This window comes from Hydra vulgaris, chromosome 08 (assembly GCF_038396675.1).
Source record: "Hydra vulgaris chromosome 08, alternate assembly HydraT2T_AEP".
Lineage (NCBI taxonomy): Eukaryota > Metazoa > Cnidaria > Hydrozoa > Anthoathecata > Hydridae > Hydra > Hydra vulgaris.
In genome coordinates this window covers 2157501-2175000 of record NC_088927.1, presented here as the reverse complement: position 1 = coordinate 2175000, position 17500 = coordinate 2157501, and the positions used below count along the sequence as shown (strand labels likewise).

At 26.8% G+C, this 17500-nt stretch overlaps 1 protein-coding gene across 1 annotated transcript in view; it reads right to left on the bottom strand.

Annotated features, from left to right (window-relative positions):
- The window catches only part of LOC100210596 (uncharacterized), a 24358-nt gene extending 15124 nt beyond the window's left edge, over positions 1–9234 (bottom strand). The window contains exons 1-3 of the mRNA XM_065802259.1: positions 8445–9234; positions 7520–7679; positions 5968–6119 (exon numbers count right to left, since the gene is read on the bottom strand). Coding sequence (XP_065658331.1) covers positions 5968–6119; positions 7520–7679; positions 8445–8967 — 835 coding nt within the window. The 5' untranslated portion in view covers positions 8968–9234. The remainder of the gene's footprint in view (positions 1–5967; positions 6120–7519; positions 7680–8444) is intronic.
- Between the last annotated feature and the right edge of the window lie 8266 nt (positions 9235–17500).

The following is a 17500-nucleotide window of genomic DNA, read 5'->3' as shown; positions in this document are numbered from 1 at the left end:
CGTTCTCTTTTGCACTAACGTAATGAATGAGCATTTTGAAGTCGTTAATAGTCACTAATTTCAATTATGGAATGTGCACGTGGAAATACTATGTGAATACAAAAATGCGCAAATAAAATAAGAATAGACAATTTGAAAACCGCTATAAGAAAATTGAAACTGCAGAGTATTATTAATCTTGTGAAAATATCAAGTAAGATTTATTTGATTTATTGTTTGTAATATTCCACACATCGTTTAAAATAAAAATAAATGTTAATAATAGAGTATTTTTAAATTAGGTTTTGTTTATAGTATAGGTTTTTTATTAACTATTATTTATTTTAACTCAAATTTAAAACGATTCTGTTGTTTAGAATGTTCGCAATCACATTCGAAAAGGAAACAAAGTAATGATGTCAACATTTATTAAATGGAAAGTTATTATTCTAATTTATTATTATTTCAAATTATTTTTGTGCTATTTTTTTAAGATAAAAAAAACGTAATTTAAAAAAGAAATTTTAGAAAAAAATTAAATAATTAATTTAAATAAAAAATATCAAGAAATATAAAAACCATTAACCGTTAATTAAGTTTACAGCGTAACATTTTAAAATACATATATCAAAACAACAAAGCAAAACTAAGTCACTAAATTATACTTCAATACTAAATCAACAAGAAGTTGCGTTTTTGTTTGGTATTATTTTTTTATAACATAAATAGTTAAAAATAAAATCGCGATCTGACAATATACAAGAAGTTTGGAAGTATAAAAATCTACTTCGTTGAAGTAGTTTCATGAGTGTGATACTAATTCAAACATTTTTTGACGAAAGAATTATGTAACAAATAAAAAAAGATATAAAAAAATAAAAAGCTTTTAGAGCATCACCTTCAGCAATTTTCATGATCGCGCTCGCTGACGTTATTTCGAGCGCACATAATCACGCTCGATGAAAACATATTCTAATTTTACGAGCGCGCTATAACATGCTTGACGATTTTCTTCATCACAAGCCCTGGGATATATATCGCAAGCACCCAAATCATCTTCTAGGATTATTAAACCTTTCTCATTTGTGTTTGTCAAATGTTCCAATACAGAATTGTCTTTTTTAAGTAATTTTTTGTTAATATTCTGTAAATTTGCTTTTAATTCTTTTGTTTGACTAACTTTTTATTGCAGAGCCTTTTCTCGAAACGATCTCTCTCAGGAGTGTCTGTGGCAATCATAGAGCGACTCTTCTTCCTTTCCTTTCTTTTACTGTTTTTTTCTCCAGATTTAGGAAAACCTCTGAATTGTTTAGGGCTGATAAAAGAATCTGATGATGTAGACAGATCAACCATTGTATCATTGGTAACTAGTTTGTTTGTATCTATAGTTAGCGGAGATGGCATTATTATTATATCTATAGTAGTAGAGGTAGTGGGGTCTGCATTTGATGAAACATGAGGGTTAAAAAAATTGTCAGAAGTAATGCTTACGTGATTTTTTATGCAAGTATTGTTGACATCAAAAGTTCTGTTTGTCACAGAGCTGCACATAAAATCGATATCTGTAAACAGTTCCTGTCATAAGGAAATATAACTGTCTTTTTAAAAGCAGCTACAATGTTAGAAAGTTTTATGGCTTTCAGAAAAGCAAACCCTACAGATGCAGCCACTTGGTAAATTGTAAATGTCTTTCCAGGATTGTGGAGCATCCATAAATCAATTGCTGCATTATATGCAGTTTTAAATGGCCCCATAACTCCGTGGAATGAGGCGGTAATGTCAAAATGGTCACTCCATGCTCCTTTGCTAAATTTAACACTGCTATAGATAAGTGCGCTTCGAAATTGTCATATATTCATAATGATGGATTTTCTTTTGTACTAGACGAGAACTTGATAAAGTGATTTATAATATCTAAAAAAAGTTTAAAAAAAAAAAAGTTTAAAAAAATATCTATATATTTGTGTGTATGTATATATATATATACATATATATATACATATATATATATATATATATATATATATATATATATATATATATATATATATATATATATATATATCTATACATACATACATACATACATATATATATATATATATATATATATATATATATATATATATATATATATATATATATATATATATATATATATATACATACATATATATATATATATATATATATATATATATATATATGTATATATATATATATATATATATGTATATATATATATATATATATATATATATGTATATATATATATATACACACACACACACACATATATATATATATATATATATATATATATATATATATATATATATATATATATATATATATATATATATATATATATATAAGGCTCGAATTAAGTGATTGCGAATTGCAATATCTGGAAATGCTTATGGTCAAAAAATTTTTAGCTTTTTAAAACTGTTTTTATATCTAAACTCAATAGCTGTTTCAATAAAAAATATTTATAATGATCTTGAATTATGATATAAAATCTAATTATAAAACCATATAATACTGACCATATTAAATTATTTTTATAATTATTATTTTTATTATTATTACAAACTATGATTTAAACTTTAATATTTTAATTCATTTCATAAATAACCACATAAAACTAGAAAAACAAAGTGTACAGTACAATGTAATGTTAAAAATAATAAAAAGTACAATGTAATAATAAAAAACAAACGCAAATTACAACAGTCTAAAAGAATTTAGTGGTGATCAAATATTTTAATTAAAAGAAATCACGAAATAATATATAAATACTTTTATATCTTATTTAAATCTTATTCATTATATCCTTTTAAAATAAATGCTTGTAACTTTTTTGCAGATATGTATACAAAATTAAAGACAGGAGTTTAAAATATATAAAAACTAAATTTAAACTTTTTATAGTTTCAAAACAAAACAAAAAAACTCTTACAACTTGTTTTAAAATATATCAATAATTATCAATTAATTAATTTCTAATTTAAAACATTTAAATTTTTAAATAAATAATTGCTCAAAGTTTCCCCCTAAACAAAAATCAATTTTAATGTTTCATACAATGCACAAATAGCTTTATATTAACTATTTATAAGTTGATTTTTAAATAACTGCTCAAATTTTTATAATAATTGATTGTTTCATCAAAACAGTGTTCACAATTTTTAATAAACTGAGAATTTGATGACCATAATTTCCAGATATCGCAATTTGTTACCGCTTAATTCTAGCCTTGATATATATACATATTCAGTAAATTCCCATTAACTAATTAACCTGGATAAGTTGGACTTTTTCTAAGTTGGTTAGATTTTTATTCATTCTCGAACTATCTCTATCAACTTACCATAGTTGGACTTTTTCTAAGTTGGTTGGATTTTTAACTATTCTTGAACTTTCTCTTTCAACTTACCATAACGTTATCCGCTTAAGTCGTACCCTGGTTAAGTTAAACCATTTGCTAACTCATATTGTTTTCTGGGGTCTCTTCGGTAAAAAACTTTGCTTAACCAGGACTTTTATTTTGAATTGCAAAGTGAAAAAAGTCCATATAACACTTTCAATACTTCAATAAAAATTCCAAACTTTAGGCGCTCGAAAATTAAACAACTTTGCGTCAACTATAATTAAATATAACTAATCAATTTTACTGAAACTCTTTGATTCAGTTAAGCTTTGATTAAATTCTATTACTGATGACTGTTTTATTAAAAGTTCAAACACATAAATTAAAATTAAAAACTTAAAACTATCGCAAATTAAATACCTTTGCGTCAAATATAATTGAACAAACTTTCACTGATATCTTTGATTAGGTTAAACTTGAATTAAATTTAATTAATAAAAAATGGTTTAAAAAAAGTTGCTAAAAACAACCAGACTAATTAGAACTATAACAGAAAAATTATTCTAAAATAACTTGACAAAGGAGAATCGTTTGTATCTATAACAAAGAAATATAACATTCTAAAGCAAACATTGTCTGAATATATTGTATATTTTTCAAAAGAAAAATATACAATATAGTCAAAAAATAAATAAAACTTCAGCAAAAAGAATGAGGATATAATTCTCCCTAAATGAGGATCTAAATCAAGCATTTTATGTGTGGCTTTTAAAAGCCTAACACCAAAACATTCATGTGTCATTCTGTGTTGGTAAATCTAGAAAATTTTATAAGTCTGACATTTTCAAAAAGTCTGTCATAACAAGAGTTTCATTTAATTTGGACTTTTGCTAAGTCGGAAAATGTATATACACCCCTTCAGAGTCTAAGTTTTTGGGATTCTACTGTATATATTCCTATAACTTGACATCTTAACTTACCCTTTGTGGGAAAAACCTCTCTTAACGACTCTTTATGTTTAGACAAATTTAAGTACAGTTTATACCACAACCATTAAATTTAATTGAGGAAACTAGTTAAATTTATTTTTTAAAAAACCACAAAAATGCACCTTTATGGATCAGAATGTTTTTATGTTTATTTTTAACTGTTTACATACTTCAACTGAAAAATAGGTAGAAAATGTGAGACTTGGAAAAGAGTCATAAAATCTGAGGATCTGAGAAAAAATAGAAAAGAAAACAAATTATTGCCTAAAGAAAAACTTGGTATAAAAGGAGACTTGGTGAAAAAAAAAAAAAAAAAAAAAAGTCATTTGTTGTAAAATTTCTGTTACAAAAAACGCAAAAGTATTTTAGTAAAATATAAAAAGTTCAGTATTGTTTTTATACCTTAATATATTAAAATTAAAGCAATTAAAATTAAAGTTATTTATTTGATTTTTTATGCTATAATTTTTTTAAATTTTGTTGCTACATCGATTATCTTAATCTGCTACTACAAAGGGGTGCTGCTACATTGTCTATCTTATAGCCTGCTGCTACAAGGAAGTGGTGCTACATAAACTATCTTACAGCTTGCTGCTACATTGAGTGAAGGTTATATATATATATATATATATATATATATATATATATATATATATATATATATATATATATATATATATATATGAACTCTTCCTGATGATCCAGCAATGGTGAAACTTCAAGTAGAAGAAAAAAGTTAGATAAATGATTTTTACTAATTCATTATTGCTCTGTTCTTTAAGAACATTGAGCTCTATTTGTAAAATACACTAGCATAATTTATATATAAAGAACAGAGCAATAATTAATTAGTGAAAAACACCTATCTAACTTTTTTCTTCTAGTTGATTTTTCAAAATTGCTGGATCATCTTTTTTCCTGATGATCCAGCAATGGTGAAACTTCAAGTTGAAAAAAAAAAAGTTAGATAAGTTTTTTTTACTAATTTATATATATATATATATATATATATATATATATATATATATATATATATATATATATATATATATATATATATATATATATATAATAAGAGTTTCAAAGCCAAGGCCTTTGCAACTATTTTTGAGACCAAACACTTAAATTTTCACCTTATGTTATTAAAGTATTTACGAAAAATAAAGAATGATTAATTACATAATTAATTATGTAAAATAAAGAATGAAAACTTTTAATTCTTTAAATTTATGTATTTTTATGAAGGCCAAGGTCAAAATATCAAGGTTAAGGCCTCGGCTTTATTTGTTGAGCTTGAGGCAAGGCCAAGGACTAACAACTCTGGTTGTCATTTTGAATTCAATTATAAGTACATTACTTTGAACAATTTAAATAGTGGTTTGGCTGTTTTTACCACACCCAAAAGCAGGGAAACATACACGCACACCCTAACCAGGGAAAGAGTGAAGAATAAATACTAGTCCCATGGAAAATGAGGAAGAGTTAAATTAGAACTTTTGGTTTATTAGTGTCGTGTTATGTTCTGAGACTCAGATTAAAAAAAAAAAAAAAATAAAAAAAGTAAAAAAAAAAAAAAATGTTCTAATATAATTTCATTTTTAATGATTTTTGTTGAAAATACTTTACCTCTGTGTTTATGTGCTTTTTCTTTACGTCTTATATACGCAATTTTCGGAGATTTTGTACTAGGTTTTGCTTTGACAGTTTGGCAAAGTTCTTCATTTGAGCAGTGAACAGCAATACATGTTGAATCAATCATGAACGAAAGGTCACACTCTCTTGAAAAAAATAATTTCAAAATTGCACTCTTACATGAGCTCATACGTAAGTGTAAAAATAACTAAGATAATAGTTAAAATAACAAAAACTTACAATAATTATAATAAACACCATCTTATTAATATCAGCAAATCGAAATTTAAGTTTATGAAATATAAATAAACTGCAATACAAACAAATAAACTGCATTAGCAGTTTTTTTGAAAAATTTGAATTTCTTTTTTCGGAGCTTAGATGTTTTTATTGTCAAGAAAAGAAGATTGTGCATAGTGAAAAGATTATGAAACATTGAGAACAGCAAAATCAATTATTCATAATTCCAGGTTTTATGATAAACTCAGGTAAGATATGCCTAAGATAATACTATAGATTTTTATTTTAATGATCAACAAATGATTAAATGAAAATGAAAAGAAAAAAAAAGAAAAAAAATGCATAAACTTAAAGATTTGAGATAAAACTGTTGCTATATAAATAACTATTTTAAATAGTAAAAAATGAATATCTTTCAAGTTGTATTTTTTTTAGGCTCTATATAAATATCTTTCAAGTTGTTTTCTTTTAGGCTCTTTTAAGTAAAAAATGAATTTCTTTAAAGTTGCGTTATATTGTTTTTAGATAAATGTACTTTGCAAGATATAGTGCTAAACCTCTATTTTTAACTCTTTGGTTCATGATAAACCAGGCCACATTAAGTAAACTGCTTTAATTATGCAATAGGAGGCAATTAATAAAATTGACAAAAATCAAAATTATAAGGTAATCAAACAATTTAATTTGTGAACTTTGATCAGAAATCAGCAGAAGTTATTGCATATCTTATCTCGGACACACTGGTTATAAAAATCCTTTTCTGACTGTCAAGGGCAAAGATATGTCAAGAAAAATAATAAGTGGAGAATATCAAGAACTTTAGCCAAAAATATTAGAGGAAAACCATTTGATTTTTTTCTCACTTTGTTCATGTCACATTTTAAACTTGTGTGCCACAGATTTTCCTACTAAAGCCATTAAAACACCTTTATTTGTAACTTGCTCTACACACAAAAAAGTGCTGATTAGAAACTTATTTTGGATGTGTATAATTTTGATGGATACACAAATTAAATTTTAATAATGATGAGGATGATGATAAAGGATTAACTAATGTAAACTTGAGTTTTTAATTCTGGGACTTTAAGGATTATTTAATTGTATATGCATTTTACCTTTATATTCTAACCAATATATTTTGACAAATATATTGGTTTTAATGGTTGATATTTTAGAAAAGTGTTGATTTTGACTTTCTATGTTTTTAAAAAAGTATTGAATAAAAAATATATAAAACTTAAAAAAAATTATTATAATTACATACAAAACTAAAATAAAAATCTAAAAAATTTAATTTGTTACTGACTTGATTTCACAACACAGCTCAATGCAAATTTCCATATTTTCAACTAAACCAAGGTCTGTGAACTGGCCACCTTTTGACCCACCTTTTAGCGTAACATTATACAATATTGGACTGTGAGTACATAAAAGTTCTTCATAAAGATTAAGACTTTGCACCTCCACTAAAAATAAATATAATCAAAACATATTAAAAAAAAAAGTTATATAAAACTTTGAATAATCCATAAATTGTTTAAAACATAGTGTACACATGTACACTGTATGAGTACAAAAAAATTAAAACTTCAAAATAATTTAACTTCATTTCTTTATTTAAAACAAAATAAATTTAAACAAATTCAAAAAAAATTTAATTTTAATTTTTTATCATTACCAACTCCGTTTAATTTTCTTATTTCTCTTTCTTATTTTATTCTTACTATTTTTATAAAAACTTCAATTGTTTTTGTTATTATTATTCATTAATTTTATTACTGCTATTATTATAGTTGTTATAAATTCTATTATCTTTGATGTTACTTTTGCTCTGTTAATGAATAAAGTTATTATTGTTATTACTATTTTTTAAATTGATATTATTAATATAATTATTTGATGCCCTTTCTTTGAACAGGTTTTTGCATGTGTGTCACTTTTCTTGTCAATCTATTATTTATATCTATTCTTAATAATGACATTTTATTATGATTTTATTTTTTGTAATACTATAATTATTCTTCTTTTTCTTATTATTATTATCATTTTATTCTAATTATATGACTATAAATTTTGAGGAAAATAAATATCTTGTTGTTGTTTACAAAAATTTATGCTACATTTGTTTACAGATATTTATACAGATCTTTTACAGATTGTAAATATCATATAAAATTCACAAATCGTAAAAGTAAAATTAAGTATAAGTAAATAAGAGCATAAGGTAGAACCTTCTTCTTTTTTATTAATATCTTCATCTTTTTGGAGACCTGGTAAGCTTGACCTTATTATGTCCTCTTCTCCCGGCGCAGTCGCTCCAGGATCGGGAATAACGACTCTTCTCACTTTAACCAATTGCACATTAAAGTTTTCCGCGTTTGCCGGAGTGGTTTCGCAGTGTTGATCGCTAAAACATGAGACGGCATAACAATGATTCTCAGGCATAAATGCGACATCGCAATCAGTTTGTTTGCAGCAAAGCGCTTTACATTCGTGTATGTTTGTTGTATGACCAAGGTGTGTAAAAATACCGGCTTGTTTATTTCGAATAAAAGTGTGGTTTGCCAAAACATTCTCGTAAGTACATCGTCTTGGTTGACTACTTGAATTAATTTTATTTAAGTTCTCAACAGATGCTCCCATAAAATAAATATAATTTATCATCAAAAAATAGAATTTAAAATTCACTCGCGTTAATCTACATTTAAAACATGTTTTACAATCAAAAAGTTTGTAAAAACTTTGTTTAATCATGTTAACTATAAGTCATGATTTTAAAGCATAATCGGTTTATTCGATGATTCCTGTGTAACTTTCCATGTTATATAATACTTCATTAACGTTTATTTGGCGAGATTTGGTTATTCGAAATTTGTGTATCATGCGCACAGAGTGGTTTTATTAGTAAAAATTGTTCGTGGTGAACGGCCGGTTATGTTGATTGCCGCACTTTGTGTAAATGCTTCAGTAGATATAACATGCTTATGGCAGCTCGCTGGACGAGACTAAGTATAAACTCTTTTTGAAAAAATAAAATAAAAAAAAAAAAAAAAAAAAAAATTAAAAACTAATACTTCAATAAACACTGTAAACTTTTAATATAAAAAGATTGTAAATAAATGTTTATAAAAAAATAGTAACTAAAAGTTGTAAATATCACGCAAAAGTTTCCATTTAAAATATTCGTAAAAAGTTTATTTGATAACATAAAAATATAACAGATGGTTTAATTTACTCTGGTAGTTTATCAATGCAAAGTGCGACTATTAAACAAAACCTTTATTAATGTGTCAGATAAATATTTATGAAAATTTGTAAACACTTTTCTTAATTACGCTGTGTTGTTTGATGGTGATTATTGATATGATAATTATTGATTGATGACTGTTGTTTGATAGCTGCTGTTTGATAGGTATTGCTTGGTGGGTTACTACTACCTTAAATGCCGACTAAGACCTTAAACCATACGCTATAAATTTTAAAACCAGCTTATCTTTAGATTCCAAAACAATCAAAATTTAAATGAATTATTCTTCGCTTGTAATGAAAACTTAGCTACAAAGCATGTGGTAACCAGTGGTATCAAAAAACTATTGCCAGTGTGTATGTTGAGTAAATGATTTGTGGATCAGATTAGGCAAATATTTCTGATAAGAAATTTCGTTGGAATATTTAGTAATTTATCATACTTTTTAAGTAAATTTTTTTTTTTAATAAGGGAAATAAGTTATAACTAATACACATTATTGTCAAGTTACTCGTGACAATAAACCTATAAGATAAAGTACTTTTTCAATTTTTAGTACTCAATCTTCAACATGCTGAAGTTTTGAAACTTTGGAGTTGCAGTTACGTAAGGTGTTTTGGGTTACTTATTACTTCCAACTAATACAACACGCTTCTTAGTATTTAGTATTTTTTTAATTTTGTAAGTTGCTAAATTGTTTATTGTCATAGATACAACTTTTATTTAGTAACAGAAAAAGTGAGTTGCACAAAATGAATCAAATTTCTTTGCGGAGGATAACTTAGTAGAAGAATGTTTAATTTCATAATATACAGTTTACATTCCGTAAAATGTAAATTTTATTTAATTTCTCAATTCTTTCTTTAAGTTTTTTAACTTGTACTAAAAGCTAACTGTTACGTGTACTATTCTTGAACTGTTCTTGAACTGTTCTTGAACTCTTAAATGTGCTTAAAATCAAAACTAAAACTAAAATTGTTAACTTTTTAATTATTGAAACTTCCTAACAAGCTAAAAATGTCACCAATCGAAAAAATGGTTGCTTTTAGTTTTCTTTTAAAGGAATACACGAGTAAATTAAAGTTTTTCAAACTTTGCAAGATTTGTTAACATTTTATTATATTTTAGGTTGTCGTATAAAATTATTATTTCGCAATGTATATTTGCTTTTTTTTACTTGAGTATAAATCACCAAAAGTAACTGGACACGAGTTAATTTTTCATTTAAACATAAAACAAAGTTTTTTGAAAATATTAACCTCATAAATATTAAAAATGTTCATGTTAAATAAGAGAGCTTTGCATGAGTAAAACGGTCTTTTAAATTAATAAGACGTGCAACATGCTTCTTCTGACAATATAGTGGCTTTAACAACATTGCCATAACTAATATGACAATGATTTAAAGAGTACCATAGTTGAATTAAAGTATGTCTCATTAAAGTGCTTTTATATTTATAAAGAGTTCCAATACTTCTAGAAACTTTATTGCATAAGTTACCAATGTGGTATTTCCATGAAAGGTTTTCATCTATAATAACACCTAAAAAATGTGTATACCTGACTCTTTTTATATGAATGTTATTGATGATAAGCTCAGGTATTTCACACTGTAACACATGTTTTTTTGAAGCTGGATGAAAAAGAATTTTTTATTTTTTGATGTTTAGCGAAACTTGATTTAAACCAATCGGAGCCTTCAGTTAGTTCCGGAAAATTTCCTTGATTTATTGAACAAATAAAAACCTCAAATAGAACATTTTTTATGTGATTGTATGAATGACTATTTTTCCACTTATATCGTCTAAACCTATTGGATTTATTGCATTTTAAAGGCACTTTCGAATTCTGCAAATGATACTTCAAAAGCATTTAAACTAGCTGTTAGTTGAAACACAAAATTATTTATAGGGTTTAACATGTCTGGAATGTTTTTACATAAACTTGGTCCTACAGATGCAAAAAATTTATTTAATCTACTTGCAGCTTTTTTTAGATCATCTAAATCTTCACCATTAATTTTTATAGCTTTAGGCAAAGAACATGATTTTAATTTACGATTGCCAGTAATTTCACCTAAAATTTGCCATGAAATTTTTTATAGATATTTTTTAAAAATATTTTATATTTAGTTTTTGTTTATACTTTGAAAACTTCCGTTGTCTTTTTTTGGAAAGTTTGCGTAATAGATATAAAAAAAACTATTTGTAGAATGTGTCATGTAACTACGTTTACATCACATTTAAAGTCAATACTTTTCTAACTAATTAAGGATAATTGATTATTAAATGCTTTCAAATTTGATTCACTAAAAATGCGTTTGATGAAGATTAGTTATTGTTGTGGTAATAAATTAGTAAAAATATCGACTGAATAAAAGATAGGGAAGTGGACAGAAATGTCACTTCTTACAATACCTTATTTTAGAGATTCATTAAAAATATCAGTTGTTATACCGTCATCTATTAAAGAAGCTGACGTAGTTGTTACTTTTGTTGGCCTGTTAATTAATGGAATTGCACCGTTTTGAAATAAGTCATCATAAAACTTTTTTATGTTGTTAATAGTGAGGAATTCAAAATAATTTCTTAAAAGTTCTAAACCTGCTAAACTCACAGTTTTCGAATTTTCTAGGCAGTATCTAATACACTAAAGTTACCAATTTGAATATCCATATATCCGATTACCCGACTAACCTTAAATAATCCGTGAACGAGATATCTTTCATTTAACACCCCATAATATGTAAATATTTTGAAGAAAAAAATAAATAGTTTTTTTTGCATAAATTGCATAAATATATAAATATTGATTATGTTATTAAGATAGAAAGGTAAACAGAGAGATAATGTTTTTAAGATGGAAAGGTAAACATAGGTGATGTTTTTAAAATGGAAAATTTTTTATTTAAGGCAAGTCTCCGAAACAATGGATTTGACAGTAGTTTTTTCAATTCACTGTAATTGTAGAAGAGCTTGAAGTTTCTTGTGTGTTTCTCAACAAAACGACAACGTCGAGATAAATGACAACTTGATTATAAAATGCTTTAAGAACAAACTGCTGATAAAAAAAAGTAACTTTGAATTAAACTTTTCATACGGGTAATTGACGTAAAAACAGCTCAGCAAGCAATTTTCGATGTTGGAAAACGTCAATGTCAAAGTTAGTTTCCTATAGAATTTTTAGCAAATAAAAGCTTGCTCAAATAATGATAATAGAAATTTTTCCACAAACCAGTAACTTGCTTAGACAGACTATACGTGTTTATCAGACCAATTTGCAGCAGAATCAGATACTGAGCTGCAAAACATCTGTTCGGTTTTAGAAGAAGACGTCACATCTACATTTGATGTTTAAACGTTAATTGGGCAAGACGATTTGGCTGAAATCCATTTTTGCTTAAATTTTTCTGAAGACATTAAGTATAATGTACAAATCGTAAGTCAAAGTCTTTCGAGTGACGAATGAGGCACTCTTAAAGTCACAAAAGCAAACCGCCACATGAGGATCTTCGGAGCAAACTTATTAGTTTAAATATACTCAAATTTGTTGCTCCCATAGACACCTTTTAAATATTGATATACTTTGAATTTTGATAATAGTATTGATGGCTGGGCAACTGTGAGAAATCCTTTTGTCGTTGTCCTTAATAATGTATAAATATTTCAGGTTAAAAAGTTTGATTAGCTTCCTTGCCTGGCAAGTTGCTTTTAGTTTTCCATGAATTGATCATTTCGTTGTTTTTCCTTGGTGTAAACCTTCAAACCCTTGCTCTCGAGTACTTTTCTGACACGAAAACTACTTTATTTAAACTTTTTGACAAGATCTCTTCGGGATTGGCATGGCTTTCTTGTATTGACCGGATGATTGAATTGATTTTTTTCAACAAAAACCTTAATCTTTTAACCGCTCGCTTTTTTTTTGATAGTGGAGTCTTCTTTTAATACCTCATATGTGTCTCCGACCGAAGATTTAGCATCTTTTACCGAAGGTTTAGCGACTTTGACAATTTTTACCTCAAGAGACTAAAAAAACAGTTCGAGTTAGTGAATGTTTAATTTAAAGGGACATTCGATAACACGAATCTTTGACAATATCGGTTGAACTCGATGAAATTCAGCACCCTTTAATAGGTAATTACGCGAAAACTACTTAACAGATTTTTGTAATTTTAGACACAATGAAGCTAATTGAGTTTCAACAATTTTTTACATTTTTTATCGGACGCTTAGCTAAAAACCGAATATCTTTGCGAGTACTTGAAATCATCTGCTGGATCTTGCTTTGAGTTACTTTTTTGGAGGCGGCTTTCAATTTTTTCTTAAAATCTTTTTTATTCGTAGCTAATTTCTTGCTTTTCAATAAAATTCCTTTTATAATTGACCAATAACTTTCAATAATTTGCTGCTCAGGAAAATTTGGAGGATTTGCTTCCTTAGGAACAAACTGGAAGCGATTTTGTTCATACCATTCTAGAGACTTCTTGGAGTAGTGAATTGTAGCCAAATCAGGCTAAAATATTGTGGGCATTTCATGCTTTTTAATAAATGGCAAAAGGCGTTTCTTTAAGAATTCTTTTATATATAAATCTGCGTCGAAAGTTTTACGAGTAATGTATGGTGTATTTTTTAAACCACCAGGAGCAGATTGCTTGCCAAATAAGGAACTTGGGAGCAAATTTTTTAGTTTGAATATTTCTGAATTTTTTGACAACATATCTACAATTTGGAATGATAAAAGTATTGCTGCCCTGGCAATTGTGAAAAGTCCTTTTTGCAATAGGTTTCATTTTGCAATTTGTCTTCAATTATGCACAAGTTTTCTCAGTTTAAAAGTTTGTATAGCTTTTTTGAACGACAAATTGCTTTAATTTCTCCACCAATGGATCGCTTTGGACTTTTCTTTTTATGATATGCTTTATATTCTTGAAATCTAAGTTTTTTTCCTATCAAAGATTGGCTGCATTAAAATTTTGAGCGAATCATTGATTTTGCTTTATATATATATCTTTAAATCCTTTCTTTTTTCCACTTCCAGCTTCTCTTTCAATTGATTGAGTCTGTTTATATCGCCGAAAAAATCAATCCAACTGATGATCGAAAACAACGGCCAATTTTGAAATGTCAACTTGGGAATATGAAGGATTTTGACGAAACTTTTCGGAAACTTTTTTTCGATTTAATAATTGTTTACTCATTTTAATCCGATAGCAATGATAACCAATACTTATTGCCACTACAATCAAACAAAAACACATTAGCTTCCGTGTGCAAAAAAATTAAAAAAATTTGTCAAGTAGTTTTTGAGTAATTAATGACTAAAAGGTGCTGAATTTCATCGTGTTTATCCGATAAAAACAATTCGAGTTAGCAAAGGATTTGATCTCAAAGATATGAACAATACATTATAAATTTTTTTTAATGTCACTCTGTCTTTTGATGAAACGTCTCTAATATAATTAAGACTGCATTGAGCTTTTGTTGAAAATTTTCACTATTAAGACTAAAGGGTATATACTCATTTAATACTTGCAGTGCTTCAGTGAATATCACTACATTTTGGGCAAACTCGATTGGTCGCATTATCATCACAATTACCTTTCTCGTCATCAGTATTATGTTCATTCGCTGCATTTTTTACTTCTTCGACCAACTGTTCATCTGTTAGTAAAGGTTGCTCATTAAGTTTTCATCTACAGAAATGACATGTTCAGCTGTTGTATCTGGAGGGAAAAAATTATCAAGTTTTTCTTATTTTAAAGCTCCTTAAAGTATCGTCATCTTTGTCCGGGAAGGTTTCTGTTGATCTTCCGAAATTTCTGCTTTTGCAAAGCAAATAGAAATGATGGAGATTTCCCTTTTTCTTGTATCAATAGCTACGACCAGCCTTTGCAATGCCAAAAATCAACTAATAAACTTTCAAATAGCGTATAACGCCCTGATCAATTGATTTGAGTTTAGACATGATATTTAGTGATAAAAAATGAACTCAATAGATTTTGAACTGAAAATCAATTGTCGGATGTACTAGGCAGTTATCTGTTATAAACGCTACTTTCTTTTCTCTTATAAACTTTGTGTCCATTTCCCGTATCCACTCTTTGAACAGTAAGCTATCTATTTCGGCTTTTATTTTGATTTCTGTATCTGCAAGGTAAGTGTTTAACTACTTTGAAGCAACAAGGTGTGCATGATTTACCTATTACAAACATAAGAATTTAATCATGCGTTGTATTTGCTACCTCTATCCTAGTTTGACGAATTTTACTGTGCTTTTCCCCTATAATAGAAATTCCCAAAAATTGCTGAAAAAAAATCTAAACTCATCTGCATTATATATTTTATCAAGTTTGAACCTGGATAAAATTTTCCCAGTGAAAAAGCGCACATGAGATACGCGTGGATTTTTTCCACATGTAACCCATGTGGGGATTATTATTTTGTCCCATGTAGGTTTCATATGGTAAATCCCACATGGATTCCATATGGTAAATCCCATATAAGATACGCGTGGGTTTTTACCATATGTAACCCATATGGGGATTATTATTTTGTCCCATGTGGGTTTCATATAGTAAATCCCACATGGGTTTTATGTGGTAAATCCTACATGGGATATAGGTGGAAAATACGACATGTTATAGATCTTAAATGCCACATATTTTAATCCAAATGGTATAAATGTAGTCAATACTAGACAAATGAAAGTCCGAATGCTTCTATGATAATTTTTAAAATTCTTTTAATTTAAAAATTACTTAAATAGTAATTTAAAATTAATCATCGAAGCTTTCAGAGAGGCTTAACTTAATCTGGTATTTGCTACTTTATCCCATTTGGTATTCAAAACGTGTAGCATTTTTGATCTTTTACATGTGATGTTTTCCACCTATAACCTATGTGGGATTTACCTTAAACTATTATGACGAAATTTTATCAAATTAAAAAACGTGTTGCAAAATGAATTTATTTAAAAATAAATGCTATTAATCAATACATCCAAAATGAATATTAAAAATATTATTTTTTCTTTTGCGATTTACACGCCGTTTTTTGTCAATTGAATTAATTAAATCGCTTCGGCTTGTATAATACCAAGGTTTTTAGGATCTTCTAACTTTCTTCAAACATTTTCTAAAAAAAAAATATAAATACAAATATATATAAATATAAATATAAATATATATATATATATATATATATATATATATATATATATATATATATATATATATATATATATATATATATATATATATATATATATATATATATATATATATATATATATAGAGAGAGAGAGAGAGAGAGAGAGAGACAGAGAGACAGAGAGACAGAGAGAGAGAGAGAGAGAGAGAGAGAGAGAGAGAGAGAGAGAGAGAGAGAGAGAGAAAGAGAGCAATTTTTATAAGGAACCTTATTAGTCGAGCAATTTTAATTATTAGCCACTTTGAAGTCATTAATGACTACAATATTTCACAAATAATTATTTCCTAATTTATTACTTAAAATGACTAACGTATTATGCGTAATTGAACACATATTATGCGTAATGAGCTTGAACCCATGAGGAGAATCCTGAAAAAAAGTGATCAATAAGGATAAGTAGTTAAACAAAAAAGCAAAAACAAAAATGTAAAAACCTACTTTTTCAATGATGTAGACTTCTATAATAACAGGCCTTGACATCGCGCAAAATGCCGTAAAAACTGAAGGCCGATTAAACTTTTACTTTTACTTATATTGATATATTTTTATATTAGGTAGGGTGTAATGGCAGTCTATGTTTTCTAATAATAATCTCTAGTAAAAACGGAAATATAAATAGAAAACCAAAAAATTGTTAAAAGATAATCATGCTTTTCGTATTTCAAATTTCATTAAGAATATTTATGTAATATTAAATAGTATCAATAACAAGCAGAACCATAACAAAGTATATATCTATATATTAGAAAGATAACTGTATTTTTAATTTTTTTTGCTAAAAATGGTAACAATAAAAATCACCAACAATAAAAAACACCAACAAAAGTTGATT